Genomic DNA, 24,984 nt, shown 5'->3' with positions numbered 1-24,984 from the left:
GGGCTGGAGAATCCTGAGGGAGCTGGGAAGGGGCTGGAGGATCCTGAGGGAGCTGGGAAGGGAATGGAGAATCCTGAGGGAGCTGAGGGGGCTCAGCCTGGAGCAAAGGAGGCTCATGGGGGCCCTCCTGGCTCTGCACAGCTCCTGCCAGGAGGGGACAGGGAACAGGGACAGGAGCAGAGGGAACGGCCTCAGGCTGGGCCAGGGCAGGCTCAGGTCCGACATCAGCAGGAATTTCCCCATGGAAAGGGGGGTCAGGGATTGGAACTGCCCAGGGAGGGTTGCAGTGCCCATCCCTGGGGGTGTCCCAGCAATTCCTGAGGTGGCACTCGGTGCTCTGGGCTGGGGACAAGGTGGGGATGGGGCACAGCTGGGCTCAATGATGCTGGATGTGAAAAATGTGTATTTTATGATTGGCTTTTCACAAATATGAAAATGAATATTATATGTGTTGTGTTAGAAAGTAATGCTGTATTAATTCTCTTAAGTAGTGTGTTAAATATAGTTTTAGGTTATTAAAAAATGTTAAAATAGAAACTGTGCTATGTTGGATACTTTTTTTAAAGAAAGGACTCCCAGTGAGATAGAAGCCACAGGACACCTGAATCTTTCAGAGAAAAAGACTTTATTGCCCTCTTATCAGAAGAAACGAACTTCTTCCTGCCTCGAAGGTGGTGTTAAGATTCAGAGGAAGAAGTTGACGATGACCAGACAGAATCCTGTGTTTGAATGGAATTTATGCATCATGTATGAGATGTATGAATATGCAACAGGCTATTGCTTTTAAGGGTTAATCCTTTGTTAACGAGTGTCCTTTTTCGGGCTTATGCTGCCCAGAAAAAAGTACCCGGACTGTCCATAACTTTTTGTATTTATTGTCTCATATTGTCCTAATTCAATTTGTCCAAATTAATATTACTCTGACTATATTACTATTTTTATAACCATTTTATTACTATTAAACTTTTAAAAATTTAAAAACAAGTGATTGGCGTGTTTCACACCCACCCTCAGACATCCCCCCCCGGGATTTTGGGAATCCGGGATAAACCTCCAGCGGCGGTCCGCCCGCATCCCATCAGCCCTCGCGCGGGGCCGCTCCGGCCCGGCCCGCTCGCTGCCCCGCGCTCCCGGCGTGCCCCGCGCTTCCGGCCGCGGCTCCTTCCGGTCCCGCCAGCCGTAGAGGACGGTCGCCAGGTCGTGGGGCCGGGCCGGGCCGGGCGGAGCGCGGGGACGGGCGGGGAGCGGGCTGGGAGCGAGAACGGAGCTCTCCCCGCCATCCCTATCCACGGCCGGGCTGGCGGGGCAGCGCGGGTTGGGGGTTGCGGGGAGGGCTGTGAGGGGGCAGCGCTGCGGCCCCTCCCGCCGGGTCCGTGAGGGGTTCTGACTCCGGTGTCGCTACGTGTCGGGCGGGAGAGAGGTGACAGGCAGGGAGGGCAAGGTCAGGGCAGACAGCGGCTCCGGGTGGGAGCTTGGGCGGCTTTGGGCTGGGCTGGGGTCAGCGGAGGATCCGGAATCCCGTGTGGGTGCGAATCCCTTGTGGGGATCCCGCCCTTCCCTGGGATGCTCCCTGCGCAGGGGTCTCTGCAGTGGCTCTGGGATGTGCTTGAGGCGCCAGGAATGGTTTAGTTTGGAATGACAGCGTCCTAGAAGGGCGGTTTAAATATGGCAATGTCCTTTGCTTCCAGTGCAGGAGGCTCGGGTTAAAAACAGGGAGAGAAAGGCTCATCCAGATCGGTTTAGTGGGAGAATATCCCACTAAATCTCCTCTCCAGCATGGAGTGGTATGCTGCCCTCTGGAGAAGGAGCAGGAAATCTTTAGACTATAAATATTTATATATATATATATATAAACTCGTGGGAAATGTTCTATGTCACCTTGGGCACTGACTGTTGCTGCCTGCCCCTGCAGGATGTTGGCTTCCAGAGTGTTCAGCCTGGTCGGGAGGAGATCCATCTCCACCTCCCTGTGCCTCAGGGCACATGGACACGGTGGGTCAGGGGGGAATAAAGCACAACCTAAGGGGGGGAGCACAGAAATCTACCCTGGGTGAGGGGAGGGTGGGGGTGGAGGGAGCCTGGGGAGGTGGCAGGAGTGACAATCATGGCATCATCCAGGTGGGAGAAAGCTGCAAGGTCACTGAGTCCCAGCTGTGCCCCATCCCCACCTTGTCCCCAGCCCAGAGCACCGAGCGCCACCTCAGGAATTGCTGGGACACCTCCAGGGATGGGCACTGCAACCCTCCCTGGGCAGCTCCAATCCCTGACCCCCCTTTCCATGGGGAAATTCCTGCTGATGTCCGACCTGAGCCTGCCCTGGCCCAGCCTGAGGCCGTTCCCTCTGCTCCTGTCCCTGTCCCCTGGCAGGAGCTGTGCAGAGCCAGGAGGGCCCCCCTGAACCTCCTTTCCTTCCCTCAGCTCCCCCAGGATCCCTGGCAGTGCCCAAGGCCAGGCTTGGAGTCCTGGGACAGTGGGAGCTGTCCCTGCCCATGGCAGGGCCTGCAGTGGGATGGGCTTTAGGACCCTTCCCAGTCCATCCCAGCCCCTCCTGTAATTCCATGTTTGTGCTGGTAGAACATAAAAGTTCTCAGGTTCAGCATTGTTCCTGAGCCCTTGTACCTCCTCCCTGCTCTGCTGCACTTGTGCACTGCTGGGCTGTGGCCTGGGACCAGTCAGAGCTGCTTGTGACCAATGACCCTGTGTGTGTCCCTGTGTCCCCGTGTGTGTGTGTCTCCATGCGTGTCCCTATGTCCCTGTGTCCCCCTGGGTGTCCTCGTGTGTGTCCCTGTGTTCCTGTGTGTGTGTGTCCCTGTGTGTCAACCATGTCCCTGTGTGTGTCCCCCTGTGTTTCCCTGTGTCCCCATGTCTCTGTGTGTCCCTGTGTGTGTTACCCATGTGTGTCCCCGTGTGTGTCCCTGTGTCCCCCTGTGTGTGTCCTTATGTCCCCATGGGTGTTCCCATGTCCCTATGTGTGTCCCCCATGTCCCTGTGTCCCTGTGTGTGTCCCCCATGTCCCTGTGTATGTCCCTGTGTGTGCCACCCATGTGTGTCCCTGTATGTGTCCCCCATGTCCCTGTGTGTGCCACCCATGTGTGTCCCTGTGTGTGTCCCTGTGTGTGTCACCCATGTCCCTGTGTGTGTCACCCATGTGTGTCCCTGTGGGTGTCCCTGTGTGTGTCACCCATGACCCACGTGTGTCCCCGTGTCTGTCCCCGTGTGTGTCCCCCATGACCCGTGTGTGTCCCCATGTGTGTCACCCATGTCCCTGTGTGTGTCCCCATGCGTGTCCCTGTGTGTGTCCCCGTGTGTGTCACCCATTACCTATGTGTGTCCCCATGTGTGTCCCCGTGTCCCCGTGCGTGTCCCTGTCCCTGCAGGCGTGGTCAAGGCAGAGGATTACACCCTTCCCGTGTACGTGGACCGCCGGGACGTGCCCCTGCCCGAGGTGGCCTTTGTGCGGGACCTGTCAGCGCAGCAGCGCGCGCTCAAGGAGAAGGAGAAGGCGTCCTGGAGCGCCCTGTCTGCCGAGGAGAAGGTGGAATGTAGGTGTGGGGGCTCTGAGGGACCTCCAGGCAGCCACGGCACAGCTCCCATCTCTGAGCATGCCGTGGGTTGGGTGGGGAGGGAGCTTGAGGATCAGCTCCTTCCAGCACCAGAGAAGCTGAAGAAATGGGCCAGTGGGGATCTCCTGGAGTTCAGGAAAGGAAAATGCCAAAATGCTTACAGAAAGGAGTAACTCCATGTGCCACTACAGACTGGGGAATGGAGTTACTGCTGGGAAAGCAGCTTGGAGGGAAAAGACAGGGGGATCCTGGTGATAGTATCAAACTTGCAGATGATGATTCTTTCATTTTACCTTGACCACTTTTTAACCAAAATCTGAACAGAATTTTGAATAGAAATATGTTATTCTATGTATTATGAATATTACTATTCTATTATTAATATATTCTATTCTTATGCTCCAAGCCCTGTCCAGCCTGGCCTTGGGCACTGCCAGGGATCCAGGGATCTCTGGGCATCTGTGCCAGGGCCTGCCCACCCTCACAGGGAGGAATTCCTTCCCAAAATCCCACCTAAACACACTCAGCTCAAAGCCATTCCCCTTGTCCTGGCACTCCAGGCCCTTCTCAAGTCTTTTGACAGCTTTTTGTTCCATGCCATGCTTGGAACAGCTCTTAATCCTTGTTTTTCCCTGTGTCTGTGAGCAGAGCTGATCCATGAAGGAATTTTCTAAATTATGATGGAGCTCCTTGTATGCTTCATGGTTTTTATTCCCAAGATCTTTGGTGCTGTTACAGAATGTGCAATGCCCCTGCTGTGGCTTCTGTTCCAAATCTGAGGTCACATTCAGCCCTTCCTTCCTCTTCCAGAAACAAACAAACAAACAAACACAAAAAACCCCACAACAACAACAACAACAACAATAATTTATTTCAATAATAATAATAATAATAATAATAATAATAATAATAATAATAATAATAATAATAATAATAATAATAATTTATTTCTTGATTCCCATCTGCTTTCAACCAGCCAGGAAAAAAATCTCTTCAGTACAACACCATGCCATTGTTAGTCCAGCTGGGTGAAGTGAGCCCCAAACACAAACATGGATTTGAATGTTAATAACCACTGACCTTGGCATGAACCAAATTCCAGCTAATGAAGGCTCCCCCTGGGTGTTTTGACTTGCAAATAAAATTCCTTCATCTTTTCTAACTGCTCTCGTGGTGTGAAGGGAGAACCTGATCTGGGAAAGGTTTAAAACTTTGAGGAATTGCTCCAAATTTTCTGTTGCTTTGGATTTTAAATTCCTGTGGATTTCAGTGGCAGCTGAGCTTGAAACATTCCTGTTGGAATTATTGGTGCTGGGGAGCTTTGGGGTCAATAACCACACTGGGAATTGGAGGGGAGGAAGGAGAACTCCCAGTTTTCCTTCTTTCAGGTCTACGCTGTAACTTGTGCCCAACTTCAGGATAATCTGTAAAATGGAGACTAAAATTGATGTGGGGGTGAAAGAAGTGATTGGCTTTGGTGTGTGCCAAACCTGATTTAACATCCTCAGGCTTCGTTTACCTCCCTCTGCAGAGTTCTGCTCACCTTCAAACCCCAGGAAAAGTTAAAAGAGAGGATTTGATGCTTTTTTTTCCCCAGTGTATCGGATAAAATTCAACGAGACCTACGCAGAGATGAATAAAGGGACAAACGAGTGGAAAACCGTCCTGGGGGGAGTTCTGTTCTTCCTTGGTCTCACTGGAATCATCCTCATCTGGCAGAAGCACTTCAGTAAGTGACTCTTCCATGGAGGGTAGGATCAGGAGATGCCTGATGGGAATTCTGTGGGGCCAGGATGGTTTGTGGAACAGCCAGAACAGGGACTTGCAGCAGGAGCTGTCTGTTAGTCCCTGAAAACTCCATCCTGGAGCTACCTCTTGTGGGGATGTAGCAGAAATAATCAGGAAGCTGACTCAGAGAAATCTGGGAGGACAGGAAATGGAAGGGAATGAGTGGTGAGATTCCTGATCCCAGAGCTTCTCCTCTTTTGCTGCCTTGGGTAGTGAACATTTGGGTTTCTGCCACGTTTGGCTGCCTTCCCAGCTAAGGATTGAGCCTCCAGGGAGCCTCCAGCTGCCAGGAGGCAGAGCAGCAGTTAAAGGAGCTGCTCCCTGCCTTGAGGCTCCCAAAAATAGGAGAGCAGCAAGCTGTTATCTTGGTGAGGGAGGAAACCACTGGAGAATCCATGTGGGAGTGTGGTTTGAGCTGGATGCTGCAGATGCTGCATGCAGGGAGTGGAGGTTTGAACAGATCATAGAATCACAGGTTTGGGTTGGCAGGGATCCTGAAGATGATCCCATTTCACCTCCATCCATGGCCAGGGACACTTCCCACTGTCTCAGGTTTCTCCAAACCCCATCCAACCTGGCCTTGGACACTTCCAGGACTGGGGCAGCCACAGCTTCTCTGGGCAACCTGCTCCAGTGGAAAAAAAAAACCCCTTTTATTAGCAAAACTTAGCCCAAAATTCCCAACGTGCTGACATGGCATGAGGACATAACTCCATAATTCCATAATTCCATAACTCCATAACTCCACAATTCCATAATTCCATAATTCCCTCTATCCTGCAGTGTACGGCCCTGTCCCTCACACCTTCTCTGACGAGTGGCTGTCAGCTCAGACCAAGAGGATGTTGGACATGAGGGTTAACCCCGTGCAGGGCATCACAGCCCAGTGGGATTTTGACAAGAACGAATGGAAGAAATAAAGCAACTCAGTGGAACCTGCTCTGCTTGAATATGAAATGATTCCATCACCCGTGTGTGACCTCGTTGCTTGTTGTACTGGAACACCCTCTCCACCTCCAGAAATGCTAATAAATGTCTGGTTAACTTGACAGCTGCCTCTTGATGGTCTCTGGATGGGTTTCTTGGGGTGGCACATTGGGTTCCTGAACAAGATTTCCTGCCTGGCTTAATGTTTTCAGGGCTAAGAAAGCTGCTGCCAAATTTCTCTCTTAGCTGAGCTGGTGTCTCCTAGACCTGCAGGTTTTTAACAGCTCTTAATCCCTGTTTTTCCCAGTGTCTCTGGGAAATTCACTCAGAGCAGAGCTGATCCATGAAGGAATTTTCTGAATTATGATGGAGCTCCTTGTGTGCCCACACATGGGCATCCATGGTTTATATTCCCAAGATCTTTGGTCCCTCTGATCCCTGCCCCTCTGAAACCTAAACCAAGCTTGGACTTAAGTTTGCTCTTTTCCTGATGGGACAGGAAACCATCAGGAAATTGATGTTGTGGTTTAGGAGCTGTGCTGAGCTGTTGCTGGCCCCTCTTTCCCTTCCACTCAGAAATTTGGGAAGGTTTTTAAGGTGAGGTAACCTGGTGGGAATGAAGCAGTGAGTTCCCATTCCTACAGCTGAAAAATCCCTTAAGTGATAAATTTATCTCTGGGATGCTGAGAAGGATGAGGCTGACAATCCCAGGCTGGTGATGGCTGGAATTCTGCTTTTCCCTGGGTGAGGGACACGGAGCTGCCAGGGTTTTGTGCCTGGAAAATTGATTTATTTCGGAGCAAATACTGGAGTTTCAGTGCTGCTGGGATAAGGCACTTGTTCCTCCTGGGTCTGTCCTTCCCAAAAAGCTGTGGAACCCCAGGGAGGCCAGGAGAGAAACCTGAGCCTTGCCATGATCCCAGCTCCTTATTTCATCCTCCCCTGCCTGGCCCCAGCCACTCTCTGCTCCCTTCCCTCCAGAGCAGCAGCAGGACCCGCTGGAGCAGCCTCAGGTGAGCTGAGTTTGCCAGGGCTCTGCTCGCTCCCTTCCTGGTGTGGTTCCCTTCCTCCTGCTCTGGGAGGGGGTCACACCTCACCATCCTCCCTGGGAATTCGGGGTGTTTTTTTGCAGGTAGCCTTGGAGACTGAGAAACCACCCAAATCCTGATCCTGGGGAGAGAAAACCCATGGGGACTGGAATGAGCAAGGTACAGGGGAACAGTGGGATGGTGGCCAGGACATTCTCTGCTTCTGCAGCCCATGGATGCACTTCCCAGGTCCCTAAATACAGCTCTCTGCACCTTCCCCTTTCCCACAGCCCTCTGGAATTCCAAGCACTTCAAGAGAATTAAGAAAACAAACAGGGATTTAAATCCAAGGTTTATATCCGGGGTGAAGAGCTCAGTGTCTGCAGGTGTCAGAAAAGTGACAGCTGGCATTAAATGCTCATCCCTGGGGTGCTAAAACCTTGGCATTTTCATCCTCAGGGATGACAGGGGTCCCTGCAGGGAAATTCCCCCCTTCCCACCCTCGGGGTGTGCCCCAGCAATGGGGGAAATGTGGTTTCAGTGCTGCTTTTTCCTCCAGGGCTGGAGGAGGGGATCAATTTCTGTTGCTGTCCTTAAATAACCACTTGGAATGTGAATCTTTCAGTTTAAAATTAGACTCTGGGACAACAACAGAGAGGTCAGATCAGTGCAAACTCCCTCTGCATGGCTCTGATGTGGTTTAACACCGGGGATTCACCCCTGTGAACTCAGCCTGACAGGCAAAGTGCCTTTTACAGCCCCCAAAGTGCCTTTTACGGTGCCACCAAACCCTTTTGGGGAGCCCAGGCTGTTGTTGCCAAGGGCTGGATTGGTGCAGAGCCTTTTGTAGGATCCAATTTTGGACTCCCATGACATGCAGGGCTCTGCATTCCCCTTCACACTTTGAGCTGTGCTGAATCCAGGTGTTTGCACCCAGGGATGGGCTGGGGTTCAGCTGGATGTGACCCAGTGCTGCTGAAAACCCTAAAACTCCTCAAACCAGGGCTCTTCTGCCAGATGGGCACCAGCAAGTCCAGCTGATAATCAGCTCTGTCTTTCTGTGCCTCTGGAAATGCTCTGGCAGGTTCTCACACCCCTTAAGCACCCTCAGCTGTCCCTTTTCCCCTTCATAGTCCTGCAGCAGCGAGTTGGAGACCAAATTTGAAGCCTTGACATCTCTTAACTGCAATAAATAGAAATCCTGCTGTAAATAGCATCCGTCCATCCCCAGCTGGCAGATGCAACCTTTGGAACTCCAGAGGATCACATCCAAACTCCTCCCATTCCTGTGCTGGGTTGTTCCTGAGCTCTGCTCTCCTGAGGGGTTTGGGCTCAGCCTCTCCTGGTTGTTTATGGATATGATCCATGGATTTGGGTGCTTGGCTTGGCATGGCCTGGGGAGTTTGGTGCCAGGTGTCCTGGTCCTGCTGGAGCTCATTCCCACCACATCAGATGTACTTTGTTCCTGGTGCCATCTGAATTCTCTCTCCTTTTTGTCACCTCCCAGATTGTCACCGGCCTCTACCTGGGGAATATTCGTGGTGAGTGAATTCCCTGCCCCTCCCTGGTGCTGTGGGGTCCTCGGGCAGCTGGCAGGGCTGGAGGATTCCTCTCCTTGGCAACTCCATGTGCTGGGAATCTCAGCGTCTTCCAGAGCTGCCCCAAATCCCCAATTTCCAGTGATCCCAGTCCAGCCCAGCAGAGGGATGTCCCTGGGAGCTGTGTGTGACCGTGTTCACAGGGGTCTGAGGGTGAGGGAAGAGATGAGGATCTCACTCCATGTTTCAGAAGGCTTGATTTATTATTTTATGATATCTATTACATTGAAACTATACTAAAAGAATAGAAGAAAATGTTTCATCAGAAAGCTGGCTAAGAATAGAATAAGAAAGAATGAACAACAAAAGTTTGTGGCTCGGGCTCTGTGTCTGAGCCAGCTGACTGTGATTGGCCATTAATTAGAAATATCTAACATGGACTAATCCCAGATGTACCTATTGCATTCCACAGCAGCAGATAATAAATGTTTACATTTTGTTCCTGAGGCCTCTCAGCTTCTCAGGAGGAAAAATCCTAAAGGATAGGATTTTCCATAAAAGATGTGTGCACCAGCTGTGCTCACCAGCCATGCTGGAACCCCAGGAAATTCATGGCATATCTGGAAACCTCCCCAACAGCAAGGACACAGCAGCCTTGTCTGAGTTCTCAGGGTAATTCCTGACTTTAGGGACGGCTTTAGGAACCTGCTGAGCACCCAGTGCATCCCAGGGGGATTTGGCCTGGATGGGGGCGTCCAACCTCCTCCCTGCACCGTGTGGGACGAGAGGCAGGGCTGGAATGGGGGTCAGGGGCTGGGGGGGGTCCCAGCAGGGCAGGAAATTCCCACGTGGCTCCCGTTTCCAGACTCTGAGGACCACGAGAAGCTGCTGAGCAAGGGGGTGACCCACATCCTGTCCGTGCACAGCGGCGCCAAGCCCGTGCTGGAGGTGAGCGCCTGGCTGGGAGGGCTGGGGACAGCCGGGACAGCAGCAGGAGCTGGGAAGGGACAGCCAGGGAGGGGACAGCCAGGGAAGGGACACCCAGGGGAGGGACACTCAGGGAAGGACACCCTGGGAAGGGACAGCCAAGGAAGGGACAGCCAGGGAAGGGACACCCTGGGAAGGGACACCCTGGGAAGGGACACTCAGGGAAGGGACAGCCAGGGAAGGGACACTCAGGGAAGGGACAGCCAGGGGAGGGACAGCCAGGGAAGGGACAGCCAGGGAAGGGACACTCAGGGAAGGGACAGCCAGGGGAGGGACAGCCAGGGAAGGGACAGCCAGGGAAGGGACACCCAGGGGAAGGACACCCTGGGAAGGGACAGCCAAGGAAGGGACACCCTGGGCCTTCTGGCCTGGGGAGAACCAATGCTGGGTTTGCAATGATTTACACTGATTTACACAAATTTATACTGGTTTGCAACGATTTACAGTGATTTACACCAATTTACACTGATTTACACCGATTTACAGAGATTTACACCAATTTATACTGATTTGCACCGATTTACACCAATTGATATTGATTTACACCGATTCACACTGGTTCACACCGATTCACACCGATTTACACCGATTCACACCGATTTACACCATTTTACACCGATTTACACTGAGTTGCACCAGGCAATGCTGCCCAAAGGGGCTCAGTGATGGATTTGGGGAAGGGGCAGCGGGGTGCTAGGGTGGGTTTTGGGGGGCTGCGGGGTGCTTGGGTGGATTTTGGGGGGCTGCGGGGTGTTTGGGTGGATTTTGGGGGACACCGGGGTGTTTGGGTGGATTTTGGGGGGCAGTTGGGACCCGTAGCGCTGCGGGGCCGTGCCCGGAGGGTGCCCGGCGCTGCCGGGGGGTCCCCACGAGAGGGCGGCGGCGCCCCGCGAACGGAGCCCCGGCGGGGAGGGGCGCTTACACCATGGAGCAGAGAACACACAGCCCTTACACCAGGGAGCAGAGCAGAGCACACAGCCCTTACACCAGGGAGCAGAGCAGAGCACACAGCCCTTACACCATGGAGCAGAGAACACACAGCCCTTACACCAGGGAGCAGAGAGCACACAGCCCTTACACCAGGGAGCAGAGCGCACACAGCCCTTACACCAGGGAGCAGAGCAGACAACCCTTACACCAGGGAGCAGAGCAGAGCATACAGCCCTTACACCAGGGAGCAGAGCAGAGCACACAGCCCTTACACCAGGGAGCAGAGCACACACAGCCCTTACACCAGGGAGCAGAGAGCACACAGCCCTTACACCAGGGAGCAGAGCAGAGCACACAGCCCTTACACCAGGGAGCAGAGCAGAGCACACAGCCCTTACACCAGGGAGCAGAGCACACACAGCCCTTACACCAGGGAGCAGAGAGCACACAGCCCTTACACCAGGGAGCAGAGAGCACACAGCCCTTACACCATGGAGCAGAGCGCACACAGCCCTTACACCAGGGAGCAGAGAGCACACAGCCCTTACACCATGGAGCAGAGCACACACAGCCCTTACACCAGGGAGCAGAGAGCACACAGAAAGCACACAACCCTTACACCAGGGAGCAGAGCACACAGCCCTTACACCAGGGAGCAGAGCAGAGCATACAGCCCTTACACCAGGGAACAGAGCAGAGCATACAGCCCTTACACCAGGGAGCAGAGCAGAGCACACAGCCCTTACACCAGGGAGCAGAGCGCACACAGCCCTTACACCAGGGAGCAGAGCAGAGCATACAGCCCTTACACCAGGGAGCGGAGCAGAGCACACAGCCCTTACACCAGGGAGCGGAGCAGAGCACACAGCCCTTACACCAGGGAGCAGAGTGCACACAGCCCTTACACCAGGGAGCAGGGCACACACAGCCCTTACACCAGGGAGCAGAGCACACAGCCCTTACACCATGGAGCAGGGCGCACACAGCCCTTACACCAGGGAGCAGGGCACACACAGCCCTTACACCAGGGAGCAGAGCGCACACAGCCCTTACACCAGGGAGCAGAGCGCACACAGCCCTTACACCAGGGAGCAGAGAGCACACAGCCCTTACACCAGGGAGCAGAGCACACAGCCCTTACACCAGGGAGCAGAGCGCACACAGCCCTTACACCAGGGAGCAGAGAGCACACAGCCCTTACACCAGGGAGCAGAGCGCACACAGCCCTTACACCAGGGAGCAGAGCACACAGCCCTTACACCAGGGAGCAGGGCACACACAGCCCTTACACCATGGAGCAGGGCGCACACAGCCCTTACACCAGGGAGCAGAGCACACACAGCCCTTACACCAGGGAGCAGAGCGCACACAGCCCTTACACCAGGGAGCAGAGCGCACACAGCCCTTACACCAGGGAGCAGAGAGCACACAGCCCTTACACCAGGGAGCAGAGCGCACACAGCCCTTACACCAGGGAGCAGAGCACCCAGCCCTTACACCATGGAGCAGGGCACACACAGCCCTTACTCCAGGGAGCAGAAAGCACCCAGCCCTTACACCATGGAGCAGAGTGCACACAGCCCTTACACCAGGGAGCAGGGCCCGCGGAGGGGAAGCGGAAGGCCCGGGGGGTTTTGCAATGTGTCAATCACGGCCCCAGCGGTGACCGCAAACCCCAGCGCCGCTGCCATGGTGGGACAGGGACACCTGGGACAGGGACAGGGACACGCGGGATAGGGATGGGGACACCCGGGGCAGGGATGGGGACACCCGGGACAGGGATGGGGACAGGGACACCCGGGATAGGGTCAGGGACACCTGGGACAGGAACACCCGGGACAGGGACACCCAGCCCCGGGATAGGGACAGGGACACCCAGCCCCAGGACAGGAACACCCGGCCCTGTGAGCAGCCCTGGGGTTCATCCTGGGTTGAGCTTTGGGGTGGGCCAAAGACCTTTTGGCTTCTCCAGGGTGGATTTGGTGCCTCTTGCCAGCCTGGGGACACGTTGGGATGCACCAGGCGTGGAACTGGGGGTGAGGTGATGTGTGGAAAGCCTGTGGGTCACCCCAGCACAGAATTATCCCAGTGCCCATCCTGCTCTGCCCCTTCCTTCCTTAAATAATCCAATTTTTCAGCCTCCCGGGCTGGAGGGTGGTCCAGGGGCTTGGGCTGCCTGAACCTGATGGAGATGGGGCAATCCCTGGCGCTCTGGCTGCAGGATTTCCCCCATATTTTGCTAAGAAAGGATTTAAAAAAAGAAAACAACCCCAACCCCCAGATAAAAAGGATCTAAATTTAGCTCTGAGCAGGGAGGATCGAGGAAGCGATGTTTTAAGGAGAGGAAAGTAATCTGACCTAGGCCAGCAGGCAGCAGATGATTTATGGGGTATTAAAAGGACAGGGAGGAAATAACTCATTGATGACAGTGGCTTTGTCAGTGCACGTCTTCCTGGTGGGGTCTGGGGCTCCCTGGCTCTGTTTTGGGGGGCTCCTGAATGTTTGAGTTGTCCCCACAGCTTGGCCTGTCCTGTGGGATTGAGGGGAAATCAGTGGGGAGGGATGGATGCACTCATCCATTGCAGTGGAGCAAACCCCACTGCTTTGGTGGTTTTCAGCTTTCTTCTCCCCTCAAGGTCAACTGAGGAAGGAAAAAAAGAGAGAGGAATGGAGGATTTTGTGGTTCTTGGAGGTATTTAGTGACTGTTTTATTCTGTGTTGCAGGACATGACCTATCTGTGTATCTCAGCCTCGGATTCATCCAGTCAAAACCTGTAAGTGATTTCCCATCCTTTTTTCCTGTCAGCAGTTGGTCAATAAAAGCTCAGGTTGTGCAGGATGAAGGTTCAGTCCATCCATGCTGTGAAATTTCACGTAACCCCTGAGCTTCCCAGAAGCTGGGGTTCATTTTTATGTGGTAAATAACATTTTAGGGCTTAAAATCTATTTTTAATATGTGTTTGCAGTCAGGAAATGTGATTTTTTTGTCAAGTTTCAGAGTTATTCCACTGGGCAGGACTGAAAACTGGAGTGTTAGAAAGATGATTTGTGTCAGTCCTCAAGGCATTTCTTTTTAAAGAGAAATTTATTAAAATATGAATTATTTTTGCCATATAAAGCAATGACCCACACTCATAACTCTTGGAATGCTGTTTTGGAGATGAAGCTGCTGAGAGGAGCTGGGAGGAATTCCCAGGATTTTGTGGGATGCTGCTGCTTTGGGTGACGAGCACCAATAAATCATCAATTTGCACCAATAAATCATCAATTTGCACCAGCAAATTGGCAAATCCAGGGGATTTTTTCCCTCCAATCAAACCCTAAAAAGCATCAAAACTTAATTTCCAAGCCCCTGCCTGTGGAGGTGCTGTTTTTTCCAGCATCCTTGGCAGCAGCCGTGCCTGGGGGTGGAATCCTGCTTGCTCATGCTCTGGCTGAGCGGAAAGAGAAGCTTTACAAGAAAACCCTGCCTCAGCAAGAACTGGGATTTTTTGGTTGTTATTTTTTCCCCCCTTCGCTCATTTCTTTGCGCTCGTGGCGTGTCTACGAAAGGGAAAAAAAAAATAAAAAAGGGAAAAAAAAAAACCCCAAAAAAAGAAGATAAGGCTGCCTGCAGGAAGGAAGAGTTATTCAAGAAACTATTTTCTGCTTGTCAGTTTAAGCCTTGGATTTCACAATCCTGGTGAACTTTGTGTCCTGCTTGTGATTCGGGAGCTCAGCACTAATTCCACTGCCTGATCCCACACTTGGAAAAGCACAGGCAGAGCTTTCCCTGTGGGAAAAACACCCGTGGAGTGGGTGAGGATGGATGGGGGAGCCAAATTCCTTTGGGATGTTGGGATGGAGGCTGGAGGCGTGAGCATCGTGTGCTTGCAAGCAGAGAAGATTCCTGCTGGTCCTGCTGAGGGGCTGAGGGGAGCACTGGGATCTGGAGAGTTTGGAGCTCAGTGGGCAGCACCTGCAGGCCCTGGGGGATGTTGTGTGCTCTGTGAACATCAGCAGGACAAGCAGGGAAATCCCATGGGATGAGATTTTGATGCCTTGGGAAGGCTGAGCTAGAGCAGAGGCTGGGCAGTCACAGAATAAAGCAGGGATTTATTAAAAGCATCTCCTCAATGGATGCACCTTGGGCAGCACAAGAGCCCAGCAGGGCTGCACCAAAGATGAACCAAAATGGTCCCAAAATGAACCCAGGATGGACAAAAATGGTCCCAAAATGAACCCAAAATGGACCAAAATGGTCCCATAATGAACCCAAATGGTCCCAAAATGAACCCAGGATGAACCAAAATGGTCCCAAAATGAACCCAAGATGAACCCAAATGGTCCCAAAATGCCCGAGCGCTCCCGGGGTCTCTCCCTTGGATCAGTTCTGCTCCATTTGCATCTTGCAGTTCATTGTCCCATCCCAGCTTTAGCCCCTGCAGTCCCATCCTTGTTTTTCTCTCTCCAGCCCACGGGGTTTGTGCTCCTGGGCTGAGATTTGGATCATTTGTCCTTGGTGCCCAGCTGGATCAGGAATTGTTTTGTGTCCCTGCTCTGTGCACAGAGCTCAGCATCCCCTGATGTGAACCCAGACCCACACACTGAAGCAGCACAGAACCTGAAAATCATAAAAGCCAAAACCTGAGGCATCACTTTGGAAAACCCTCCCAGATGGTGATGCTCCATTTGCTGGAGGATCCTTGGGTTGACATCTCCTTGCAGGAATGGGAGGCTCAGTATTTTTAGCCTGCTCACCATGCCAGACACTCCCTCACCTCTCCTGCTGCTCCTGGGGAGCAGAACCCCCTGCAATTCCTGCATTAATTCATTCTGGCTCCTCAGACAGCGCCCCAGGGCAGGGTGAAGAACAAACCCCCTCCTCCATGGGCCAGCAGGGATGGAGGAGCTCCTGGAGAGTTCCCAGAGGGAAAGCAGCTCCCTTGGCAGTGGGAATGACTGCAGGAGGTCAAGCTTTGGCTTCTGAGAAATCAGGAAGGCAGCGAGGGCTCCCTCCCACCCCATCACGCGCAGCAGAGGAAGTCCGGCGCCGCAGCACAGGGGCTGCCAAAGGGACCCTCTTCTCTGTGGATTTTTTGGGTTTTTTTTGGGTTTTTTTTTTTTGGTTAAGGTTGGGATTAAATGTGTGAGGTATTTTTTTGTTTGGGTTTAGCTGTTTATTGGTTTTTGTTTGTATTACAGATTATTTTATTTATATTATTTATACTACAGGTTATTTTATTTATATTACAGATATTTCACAGATTGTGTGTTTCATAGTGCTTTAATAAGTTAAAAAACGGAGTTGTATCTCTTTTTTTATAAGATTTTTTTTAGGGATAAACTGTTCAATTAAGAAATGATACCTAAATTATTTTTATTTTTAACTTAATAACTATTTTATGAGTAATTTTTAACTTAATCACTATTTTTAAACTTAATAACTAATTTTTAACTTGATAACTTAATACTTAATAACCATTTTTTAACTTAACAACTAATTTTTAACTTAATACTTAATAACTATTTTTTAACTGAATAACTAATTTTTAACTTAATAACTAATTTTTAACTTGATAACTTAATACTTAATAACCATTTTTTAACTGAATAACTAATTTTTAACTTAATAACTTAATACTTAATTAATAACTATTTTTTAACTTAATAACTAATTTTTAGCTTAATAATAACTTTGTGCAGAGAGCTCACCATCCCCATGTATGAAGCTCAGACCCACCCACTAAAGCAGCACAGAAAGTGAAAGATATAAAAGCTCAAACCTGAGGCATCACTTTCGCCTGGCAGAGGAAGGATCTCTGCTCCCACCCCACGCTGGTGGCCCTGGGGTGGTGGAAAACCCTTGGGGGTGACAGTGCTGGTGTTTGCAGGGTGCCCTGCAGGGATAGGCAGCCCTTCCCTCCCTCCTCACCTCTGCCTCTCCCCCTGCAGGCTGCAGCACTTCAAGGAGTGCATCCAGTTCATCCACGAGTGCCGGCTCGCAGGGGGAGGCTGCCTGGTGCACTGGTGAGAGCTGCTGGGACCCCTCAGAGCCCAGCCATCCTCTGGGAGCTGGGGATGGAGCCCTGGGAAGGCTGAGCTGGAGCAGAGGCTGGGCAGAGTCACAGAATAAAGCAGGGATTTATTAAAAGGATCTCCTCAATGGATGCACCTTGGGCAGCACAAGAGCCCAGCAGGGCTGCACCAAAGATGAACCAAAATGGTCCCAAAATGAACCCAGGATGAACCAAAATGGTCCCAAAATGAACCCAGGATGAACCAAAATGGTCCCAAAATGTGCCCAAGATGAAACAAAATGGTCCCAAAATGTGCCCAAGATGAACCAAAATGGTCCCAAAATGAACCCAACATGAACCAAAATGGTCCCAAGATGAACCCAAGATGGACCAAAATGGTCCCAAAATGAACCCAAGATGAACCAAAATGGTCCCAAAATGAACCCAGGATGAACCAAAATGATCCCAAAATGAACCTGGGATGAACCAAAATGAACCCAAGGTGAACCAAAATGGTCCCAAAATGAACCCAAGATGGACCAAAATGGTCCCAAAATGCCCAAGCGCTCCCGGGGTCTCTCCCTGGGATCAGTTCTGCTCCATTTGCATCTTGCAGTTCATTGTCCCATTCCAGCTTTAGCCCCTGCAGTCCCATCCTTGTTTTTCTCTCTCCAGCCCATGGGGTTTGTGCTCTTGGGCTGAGATTTGGATCATTTGTCCTTGGTGCCCAGCTGGAGCAGGAATTGTTTTGTCTCCCTGCTCTGTGCCCAGAGCTCAGCATCCCCTGATGTGAACCCAGACCCACACACTAAAGCAGCACAGAATGTGGAAAAACAGAAAAGCCAAAACCTGAGGCACCACTTTGGAAACCCCTCCCAGATGGTGATGCTCCATTTGCTGGAGGATCCTTGGATTGACATCTCCTTGCAGGAATGGGAGGCTCAGTATTTTTAGCCTGCTCACCATGCCAGACACTCCCTCATCTAATCCGAATCTCAGACCCGCACACTAAAGCAGCACAGAATGTGAAAAATAGAACAGCCAAAACCTGAGGCATCAGGCACGGGCTCCTAAAAGTGTCCTTGGTGTTGAACATCAGTGACCACCTGAGCACCCAAGATGTGGCTTGAGGAAGGGACAGGGAGGTGACAGCAGCAGTGAGAGTGTGAGAGGGGAGCTCCCTGTCCCCTGCAGCTCACGCTGCTCACAGCCCAGCCAGGCACCCGCATCCCAGGGCTGGTTCCTGCAGGATCCCAGCCCTGACTGGCTCCTCCTGGCCCAGCCTGGCCGGGGTGTCCCGCAGCAGCACCCTGCTGGTGGCATACCTGATGACAGTGACGGAGCTGGGCTGGCAGAGCTGCCTGGCTGCCACCAGGGCCGTCCGCTCCTACGCCAGCCCCAACCCTGGCTTCCAGCAGCAGCTGCAGGAGTACGAGAGCACCCTGCTGCACGAGGTGAGGCCCCCGGGGGTGCTTCTGGAGGGCTTTGCAACCAGGCATGGCTCCTCTGCATGCAGCTGTTTGCCCCAGCTGGATTTGGGAATGTCGTTTATCGCCTGAGGATTTGGGGGTTTGTGTGCAAAACCAAAAAGAAATTTAAAATAATTGCCTTGGTATTGTGTGAGTGCACTTTAAAAAGCTCTTAAAAACCCCAAACTTGAAAACCCCAAACTTGAAAACCCTTGGGTACATTTTGGAGGGGTAAACCCCAAACTTGAAAACCCCAAACTTGGGGTGCTTTGGGTGCACCAAAGGCCCCTTTGGGTGCTTTTGGAGGGGTCTGCAACCAGGCATGGCTCCTCTGCATGCAGCTGTTTGCCCCAGCTGGATTTGGGAATGTCGTTTATCACCTGAGGATTTGGGGGTTTGCGCGCAAAACCAAAAAGAAATTTAAAATAATTGCCTTGGTATTGTGTGAGTGCACTTAAAAAAGCTCCTAAAAATCCCAAACTTAAGAACCCTTGGGTCCATTTTGGAGGGGTAAACCCCAAACTTGAAAACCCCAAACTTGGGGTGCTTTGGGTGCACCAAAGGCCCCTTTGGGTGCTTTTGGAAGTGTTTGCAACCAGACATGGCTCCTCTGCATGCAGCTGTTTGCCCCAGCTGGATTTGGGAATGTTATCACCTGAGGATTTGGGGGTTTGCATGCAAAACCAAAAAGAAATTTAAAATAATTGCCTTGGTATTGTGTGAGTGCACTTAAAAAAGCTCCTAAAAACCCCAAACTTAAAACCCCAAACTTAAAATCCCTTGGGTACACTTTGGAGGGGTAAACCCCAAACTTGAAAACCCCAAACTTGGGGTGCTTTGGGTGCACCAAAGGCCCTTTTGGATGCTTTTGGAAGTGTTTGCAACCAGGCATGGCTCCTTTGCATGCAGCTGTTTGCCCCAGCTGGATTTGGGAATGTTGTTTATCACCTGAGGATTTGGGGGTTTGCGTGCAAAACCAAAAAGAAATTTTAAAAAATAAGGCCCTTGATACTGTGTGAGTGCACTCTAAAAAGCTCTTAAAAACCCCGAACTCATTTTCTGGAGTTGGGATGCAGCAGGAAGGATGGGAGAGCAGTTTGTCCTTGGGGACCTCAGGAAGGAGCTGGGAATGCAGCAGGGAGAGGGGGAGTGGAGAGGGAGGAAGGCTCTTGTGAGGAGCTTTGGGATGTCTGGGCACCAAGGGCCCCGCTCTCAGGGGCAGGTGGCAGGCAGGAGGGCAGAAATCTCCGATTTCCTCCCCAAAACGAGGTTTTGGGAGAGCAGGAGCTGAGGCTGGCTGGTTCCCAGCAGGGAAGGGAGGATGGAGCAGAGCCCAGCTGCATTCCAGGGAGAGCACTCAGTGCAGGGGTCGGAGCTGCACGTTTGAACTGGAAAGCCTCCGAAAGCAAAGGGAAAGACCTTAAAAAGCAAAGAAAAAAACCTTAAGAAGAAAAAACCTTAAAAAGCAAAGGGAAAGACCTTAAAAAGCAAAGGGGAAAAACCTTAAAAAGAAAAGATGTTAAAAAGCAAAGGGAAAGACCTTAAAAAGCAAAGGGAAAGACCTTAAAAAGCAAATACCTTAAAAAGCAAAGGGAAAAACTTTAAAAAGCAAAGGGAAAAACCTTAAAAAGAAAAAAACCTTAAAAAGCAAAGGGAAAAACCTTAAAAAGCAAAGGAAAAAAAACTTTAAAAAACAAAGACCTTAAAAAGAAAAAAAAAAAAAAAACTTAAAAAGCAAAGACCTTAAAAAGCAAAGGGAAAAACTTTATAAAGCAAAGGGAAAAACCTTAAAAAGCAAAGACCTTAAAAAGCAAAGGGAAAAACCTTAAAATAAAAGACCTTAAAAAGCAAAGGGAAAAACCTTAAAAAGCAAAGGAAAAAAACTTAAAAAGCAAAGGGAAAGACCTTAAAAAGCAAAGGGAAAAACCTTAAAAAGCAAAGGAAAAAAACTTAAAAAGCAAAGGGAAAGACCTTAAAAAGCAAAGGAAAAAACCTTAAAAAGCAAAGGGAAAGACCTTAAAAAGCAAAGGGAAAGACCTTAAAAAGCAAAGGGAAAACCCTTAAAAAGCAAAGACCTTAAAAAGCAAAGACCTTAAAAAGCAAAGGGAAAACCCTTAAAAAGCAAAGGGAAAGGCTTTTAAAAGCACAGCTCCCCCCTGGCTGCCTCCAGCCTCCCACTCTGGACTCTGCCCCTTCACCCTTCCCAAACTTCCCATGGGACACAGACGCCCTGCAAGGGAAGGGGAGCCCTGGAAATGATGTGTGCAAAGGGTGTCACAGCTCCTGTCACCCCTAAACCCGGGGCCAGCCCTGGGGACAGAGCCCCCCGTGCACTGCAGCCACCGAGCAAGGGAAAAACAGGGGGTCCTGGGGGGGTTCCCATGCAAACAGGGGGTCCTGGGGGGTTCCCATGGCAAACAGGGGGTCCTGGGGGGTTCCCATGGCAAACAGGGGGACCTGGGGGGGTTCCCATGCAAACAGGGGGTCCCTGTGGCAAACAGGGGGTCCTGGGGGGTTCCCATGACAAACAGGGGGACCTGGGGGGATTCCCATGGCAAACAGGGGGACCTGGGAGGGTTCCCATGCAAACAGGGGGTCCTGGGGGGGTTCCCATGCAAACAGGGGGACCTGGGGGGATTCCCATAGCAAACAGGGGGAGCTGGGGGGGTTCCCATGGCAAACAGGGGGTCCCTGTGGCAAACAGGGGGTCCCTGTGCTCCACTTGAGCCCCTGTGGCGATTCCCATGGCAAACAGGGGGTCCCTGTTGTCCCCCTGAGCCCTTGGGGGATTCCCATGGCAAACAGGGGGTCCTGGGGGGGTTCCCATGGCAAACAGGGGGTCCCTGTTGTCCCCTTGAGCCCCTGTGGCGATTCCCGTGACAAACAGGGGGTCCCTGTTGTCCCCCTGAGCCCTTGGAGGGGTTCCCATGGCAAACAGGGGGTCCCTGTGGCAAACAGGGGGTCCCTGTGCTCCTCATGAGCCCCTGGAGGGGATTCCTGTCCTGGCAGGAGGGAGCAGGGACAGCCTGTGACACTGTCCCCAAGGCCAAGTTCCTGTGACACTGTCCCCAAGGCCAAGTTCCCTTCCCCGGTGCTGTCACACGGGGGGATGTGGCCCTGCCCCGTTGTCACCAGCTCCAGAAACGTCCCTGGAGGAGGCTGGCAGATGCTCCTGGGGATTACAAACCACCCTGGGTGCTGGAGATTCCCTGCAGGGCTTCCCCTGGCAGGGCAGCTCTCCCCAGCCCTTCCCACACACGCTGGGCTGGGTTTTGCTGTCCCTCCCTCCACCCCAGCCATTCCTCCTGCTCCCCAAATCCACCCTGGGCACCACAATTTCCTCCTTTTCCCTCCCAAGCTGCTTTTCCCATCCCCTCCCAGCTTTGCCAGTGGCTTTGCAGCCCTTTCCCTGAAGCAGCCCAGGGTGGAGGTGCTGGGATGTGTTTTCCTGTCCGTGGGATTTAGCAAGAGCTGCCTTTTCCTTGAAACTCCCACTCGTGTGTGATGTCAGCCCTGGAATGGCCCTGGTGGGTGGGAAACCTCAGTCCTTGCTGGTTTAAACCCGTGAGGAACATCCTGGACCTTCTGGGGACCTCCTGGGGCTGTGGTGCCTCAGTTTCCTTCACCTGAGGGGGCTCAGATGGGAGGAGGGAATGGGGAAGGTGCTCCAGCCTCACTGCTGTGGTTTCAAGCTGGCAAATGGGGCTTCTCCAGGCTGCAGGGATGAAGAAGGAAGGGAGGGAGCAAGAGCAGCAGCAGGATGATGGGGAGGCTCAGAAAAGGAAGCCAGAGAGGGCACAGATGGGCACTCTGGGGACAGAGCTGTCCCCTGTGGCGCTGGCACGCGTGGCCAGGCTGCCTTCTTACCCCAGATGGGCTGAGGAGGAGGAGGAGGAGGAGGAGGAGGAGGAGGAGGAGGAGGGGGGTGACCGTGTTCACGGGGGTCCGAGGATGAGGGAAGAGATGAGGATCTGACTCCATGTTTCACAAGGCTGATTTATTATTTTTTGATATACATGATATTAAAACTATACTAAAAGAATAGAAGAAAATGTTTCATCAGAAGGCTGGCTAAGCTAAGAATAGAATCAGAAAGAATGATAACAAAGGTTTGTGGCTCAGGCCCTGTGTCCAAGCCAGCTGGGCTGTGATTGACCATTAATTAGAAACAACCACATGAGCCCAATCCCAGATGCACCTGTTGCATTCCACAGCAGCAGATAACCATTGCCCTGACACTCTGTTCCTGAGGCCTCTCAGCTTCCCAGGAGGAAAAAACCCTAAGGAAAGGATTTTCCATGAAAAGATGTCTGTGACAAGTGAGGTGAGAAGGTCCCCACAACCTCCCGAGGTGCTGTGACATCAAACCTGCCCCACCTTGCAAGGACCAACTGCTTGTGGGGGGAAAAAAAAAAAAAAAAGCCTTGGGAATCTTTCCTTACAGGAATTCAGGCACATTAGGAGCAGCAGCAGCAGCTTCTTGGCAAGGAGGAATAAATAAAGCTGCTGTCCCAGCTGCAGGCAGTGTGGGAAGCTGAGGGTGCTGCCAGCTCTGGGCTGGGGATGTGGGGAGTGCTGGGATGGGGGTTCCACTGCATCTCTGGGGACATCCATCCACACTGGCTTCCTTTTCTAATCCTACCCATCATCCTGGGATGATGATACCCATTACTGGAATCATCTACCCAGGGAGTCACCATCCCTTGATGTGTTTAAAAAAAGACTGGATGTGGCCCTTGGTGCCATGATCTAGCTGAGGTGTTAGAACATGGGTTGGACTCGATGATCTTGAAGGTCTCTTCCAACCTAGAAATTCTGTGATTCTGTGATCCTGCTGCTGCTCTTGATCCCTTCTTTTCTTCCTTCTTCATCCCTCCAGCCTGAGTGTGAGCTCCTGTGGGATGGGACCCTCCTGCATGCTGGGTGTGCCTGAGGATGTGGGGAGTGCTGGGATGGGGCATCCACTGCATCTGTGGGGACATCCATCCACCTTTTTGACCTCCTTTTCTAACCCTCCCCATCATCCTGCTGCTGCTCTTGGTCCCTTCATTCCTTCTTCATCCTGTGGGGTGGGACCCTCCTGCATGCTGGGTGTGCCTGGGGATGTGGGGATCCACTGCATCTGTGGGGACATCCATGCACACTGACCTCCTTTTCTAACCCTCCCCATCATCCTGCTGCGGCTCTTGGTCCCTTCATTCCTTCTTCATCCCTTCATCCTGTGGGGTGGGACCCTCCTGCACGCTGGCTGTGCTGGGATGGGGCATCCACTGCATCTATGGGGTGCTGAGTGTGAGCTCCTGTGGGATGGGACCCTCCTGCACGCTGTGGGTGCTCTTGGTCCCATCATTCCTTCTTCATCCCTTCATCCTGTGGGGTGGGACCCTCCTGCACGCTGGCTGTGCTGGGGATGCTGCAGGAATTGCTCTGCTCGCTGCTTTCCCCCGGAGCTGCCCTGCTCCATCTCTCTCTGGGGTTTCTGAGCTTTTCAGCTCCCCCTGAGAGCCTCTCCTGCCTCTTTTGCCGGCAGTACCGCGCCTGGATCCGCCGGGAATACGGCAGGAACCCCTTCCAGGACCAGGAGGAGCTGCAGCGTCTGCTGGGCCAGCAGCAGCAGCCCGGGGGCAGGGATTGCTCCCGGCTCCCTTGCCCGGCTCCCACCTTGTCCCCTCCGTGCCGCGCAGGTGACACCGCTGGTGGCAGCAGGTGGATGAGCAGATAAAGCAGCCAGGCTGTTCCCGGGCAGGAATTGGCCCTGGGGCTTGGAAAATTCAGTTTTCCCTTTGCCAAGCACCTGCAGGGATTGGTGTGTAGGGCACAAAGATGCCAGCAGCAGCCTGGGCTCCAGGCTGGAGCAGGGGGACAGGAGCCACAGAGCTGCCAGCTCTTGGAACCTCTGCTGCTCACAGTGACCCCGAGATGGGTCACAAAGTCTCTTTTCCCAGCCTGGCGGTTGAAGAAGGAGCCAGAGCCCTTCAGTTCTCATTCTCAAGGTTGTTCATTGCTCCTTATCTATAAAATTCTCCTGTCCAGCCATGGTCCCCTCAGCAGGACAGTCCAAGGCACTCTGCCTGCCCCTGGTGTTACCTTTTTATACTAAAAACTACATGTACAATATTTACAATTACTTCCCAATACCCATCACCTGTGTTAGACACTGAGCTTCTACTCCAAATGAATCCAAAAGTGCCAACATCAGAGCAGAAGATGGAGGCCAAGAAGAAGAAGAATAAGGACAGGACACACCCAGGTTCCTCCATCTTACCTCCTGAACCCCCATTCTAAAAACCCCAAAAATCTATTTTTCACCCCATGATAAATTCACTATCATTCTACTTAAACTTTCGTGGCTTGTAATTCTTCATAAAAGGTTGGTAATTGGTTTTTTTTTTTTTTTTCCCAAGGGTTAGATCAAAGGCACAGGGGTCTCAGGCTCTGGGGTCTGGGGCTTTCCTTATCCCAACCCCAGGGGTAAGGGGAAAGGTAGACCCAAATTTAGGTTTTATCTGGCATTTTCCTTGCCCCAAAACCCAGGGATAAGGGTAAAGGTAAATCCAAATTTACTTTTTATCTGGGATTTTCCTTATGCAAGTCCCAGGGGTAAGGGGAAAGGTAAATCCAAATTTAGGTTTTATCTGGGATTTTCCTTATTCAAGTCCCATGGGTAAGGGGAAAGGTAAATCCAAATTTAGGTTTTATCTGAGATTTTCCTTATCCCAACTCCAGGGATAAGGGGAAAGGAAACCCCAAATTTA

At 52.1% G+C, this 24,984-nt stretch overlaps 2 protein-coding genes across 2 annotated transcripts; both read left to right on the top strand.

Annotated features, from left to right (window-relative positions):
- Positions 1–1,112: 1,112 nt before the first annotated feature.
- On the top strand, positions 1,113–6,400 carry COX4I1 (cytochrome c oxidase subunit 4I1). Its single transcript, XM_054640979.2, has 5 exons — positions 1,113–1,197; positions 1,913–1,992; positions 3,378–3,542; positions 5,161–5,292; positions 6,135–6,400. The coding sequence occupies exons 2-5, from the start codon at positions 1,914–1,916 to the stop codon at positions 6,269–6,271; spliced, it is 513 nt and encodes a 170-aa protein (XP_054496954.1). The 5' UTR covers positions 1,113–1,197; position 1,913; the 3' UTR covers positions 6,272–6,400.
- A 1,065-nt stretch (positions 6,401–7,465) lies between these two features.
- Positions 7,466–24,337, top strand: LOC129125508 (dual specificity protein phosphatase 22-A-like). The gene is made up of 7 exons (XM_054640982.2): positions 7,466–7,486; positions 8,814–8,847; positions 9,710–9,792; positions 13,486–13,535; positions 16,696–16,770; positions 18,043–18,214; positions 23,760–24,337. The coding sequence occupies exons 1-7, from the start codon at positions 7,466–7,468 to the stop codon at positions 23,949–23,951; spliced, it is 627 nt and encodes a 208-aa protein (XP_054496957.2). The 3' UTR covers positions 23,952–24,337.
- The last annotated feature ends 647 nt before the right edge of the window (positions 24,338–24,984 follow it).

The sequence above is a fragment of the Agelaius phoeniceus genome, chromosome 12 (assembly GCF_051311805.1).
Source record: "Agelaius phoeniceus isolate bAgePho1 chromosome 12, bAgePho1.hap1, whole genome shotgun sequence".
Classification (NCBI taxonomy): Eukaryota; Metazoa; Chordata; class Aves; order Passeriformes; family Icteridae; genus Agelaius; species Agelaius phoeniceus.
Note: the sequence above shows the minus strand (reverse complement) of the source record. Positions and strands in the feature narration are given on the sequence as shown.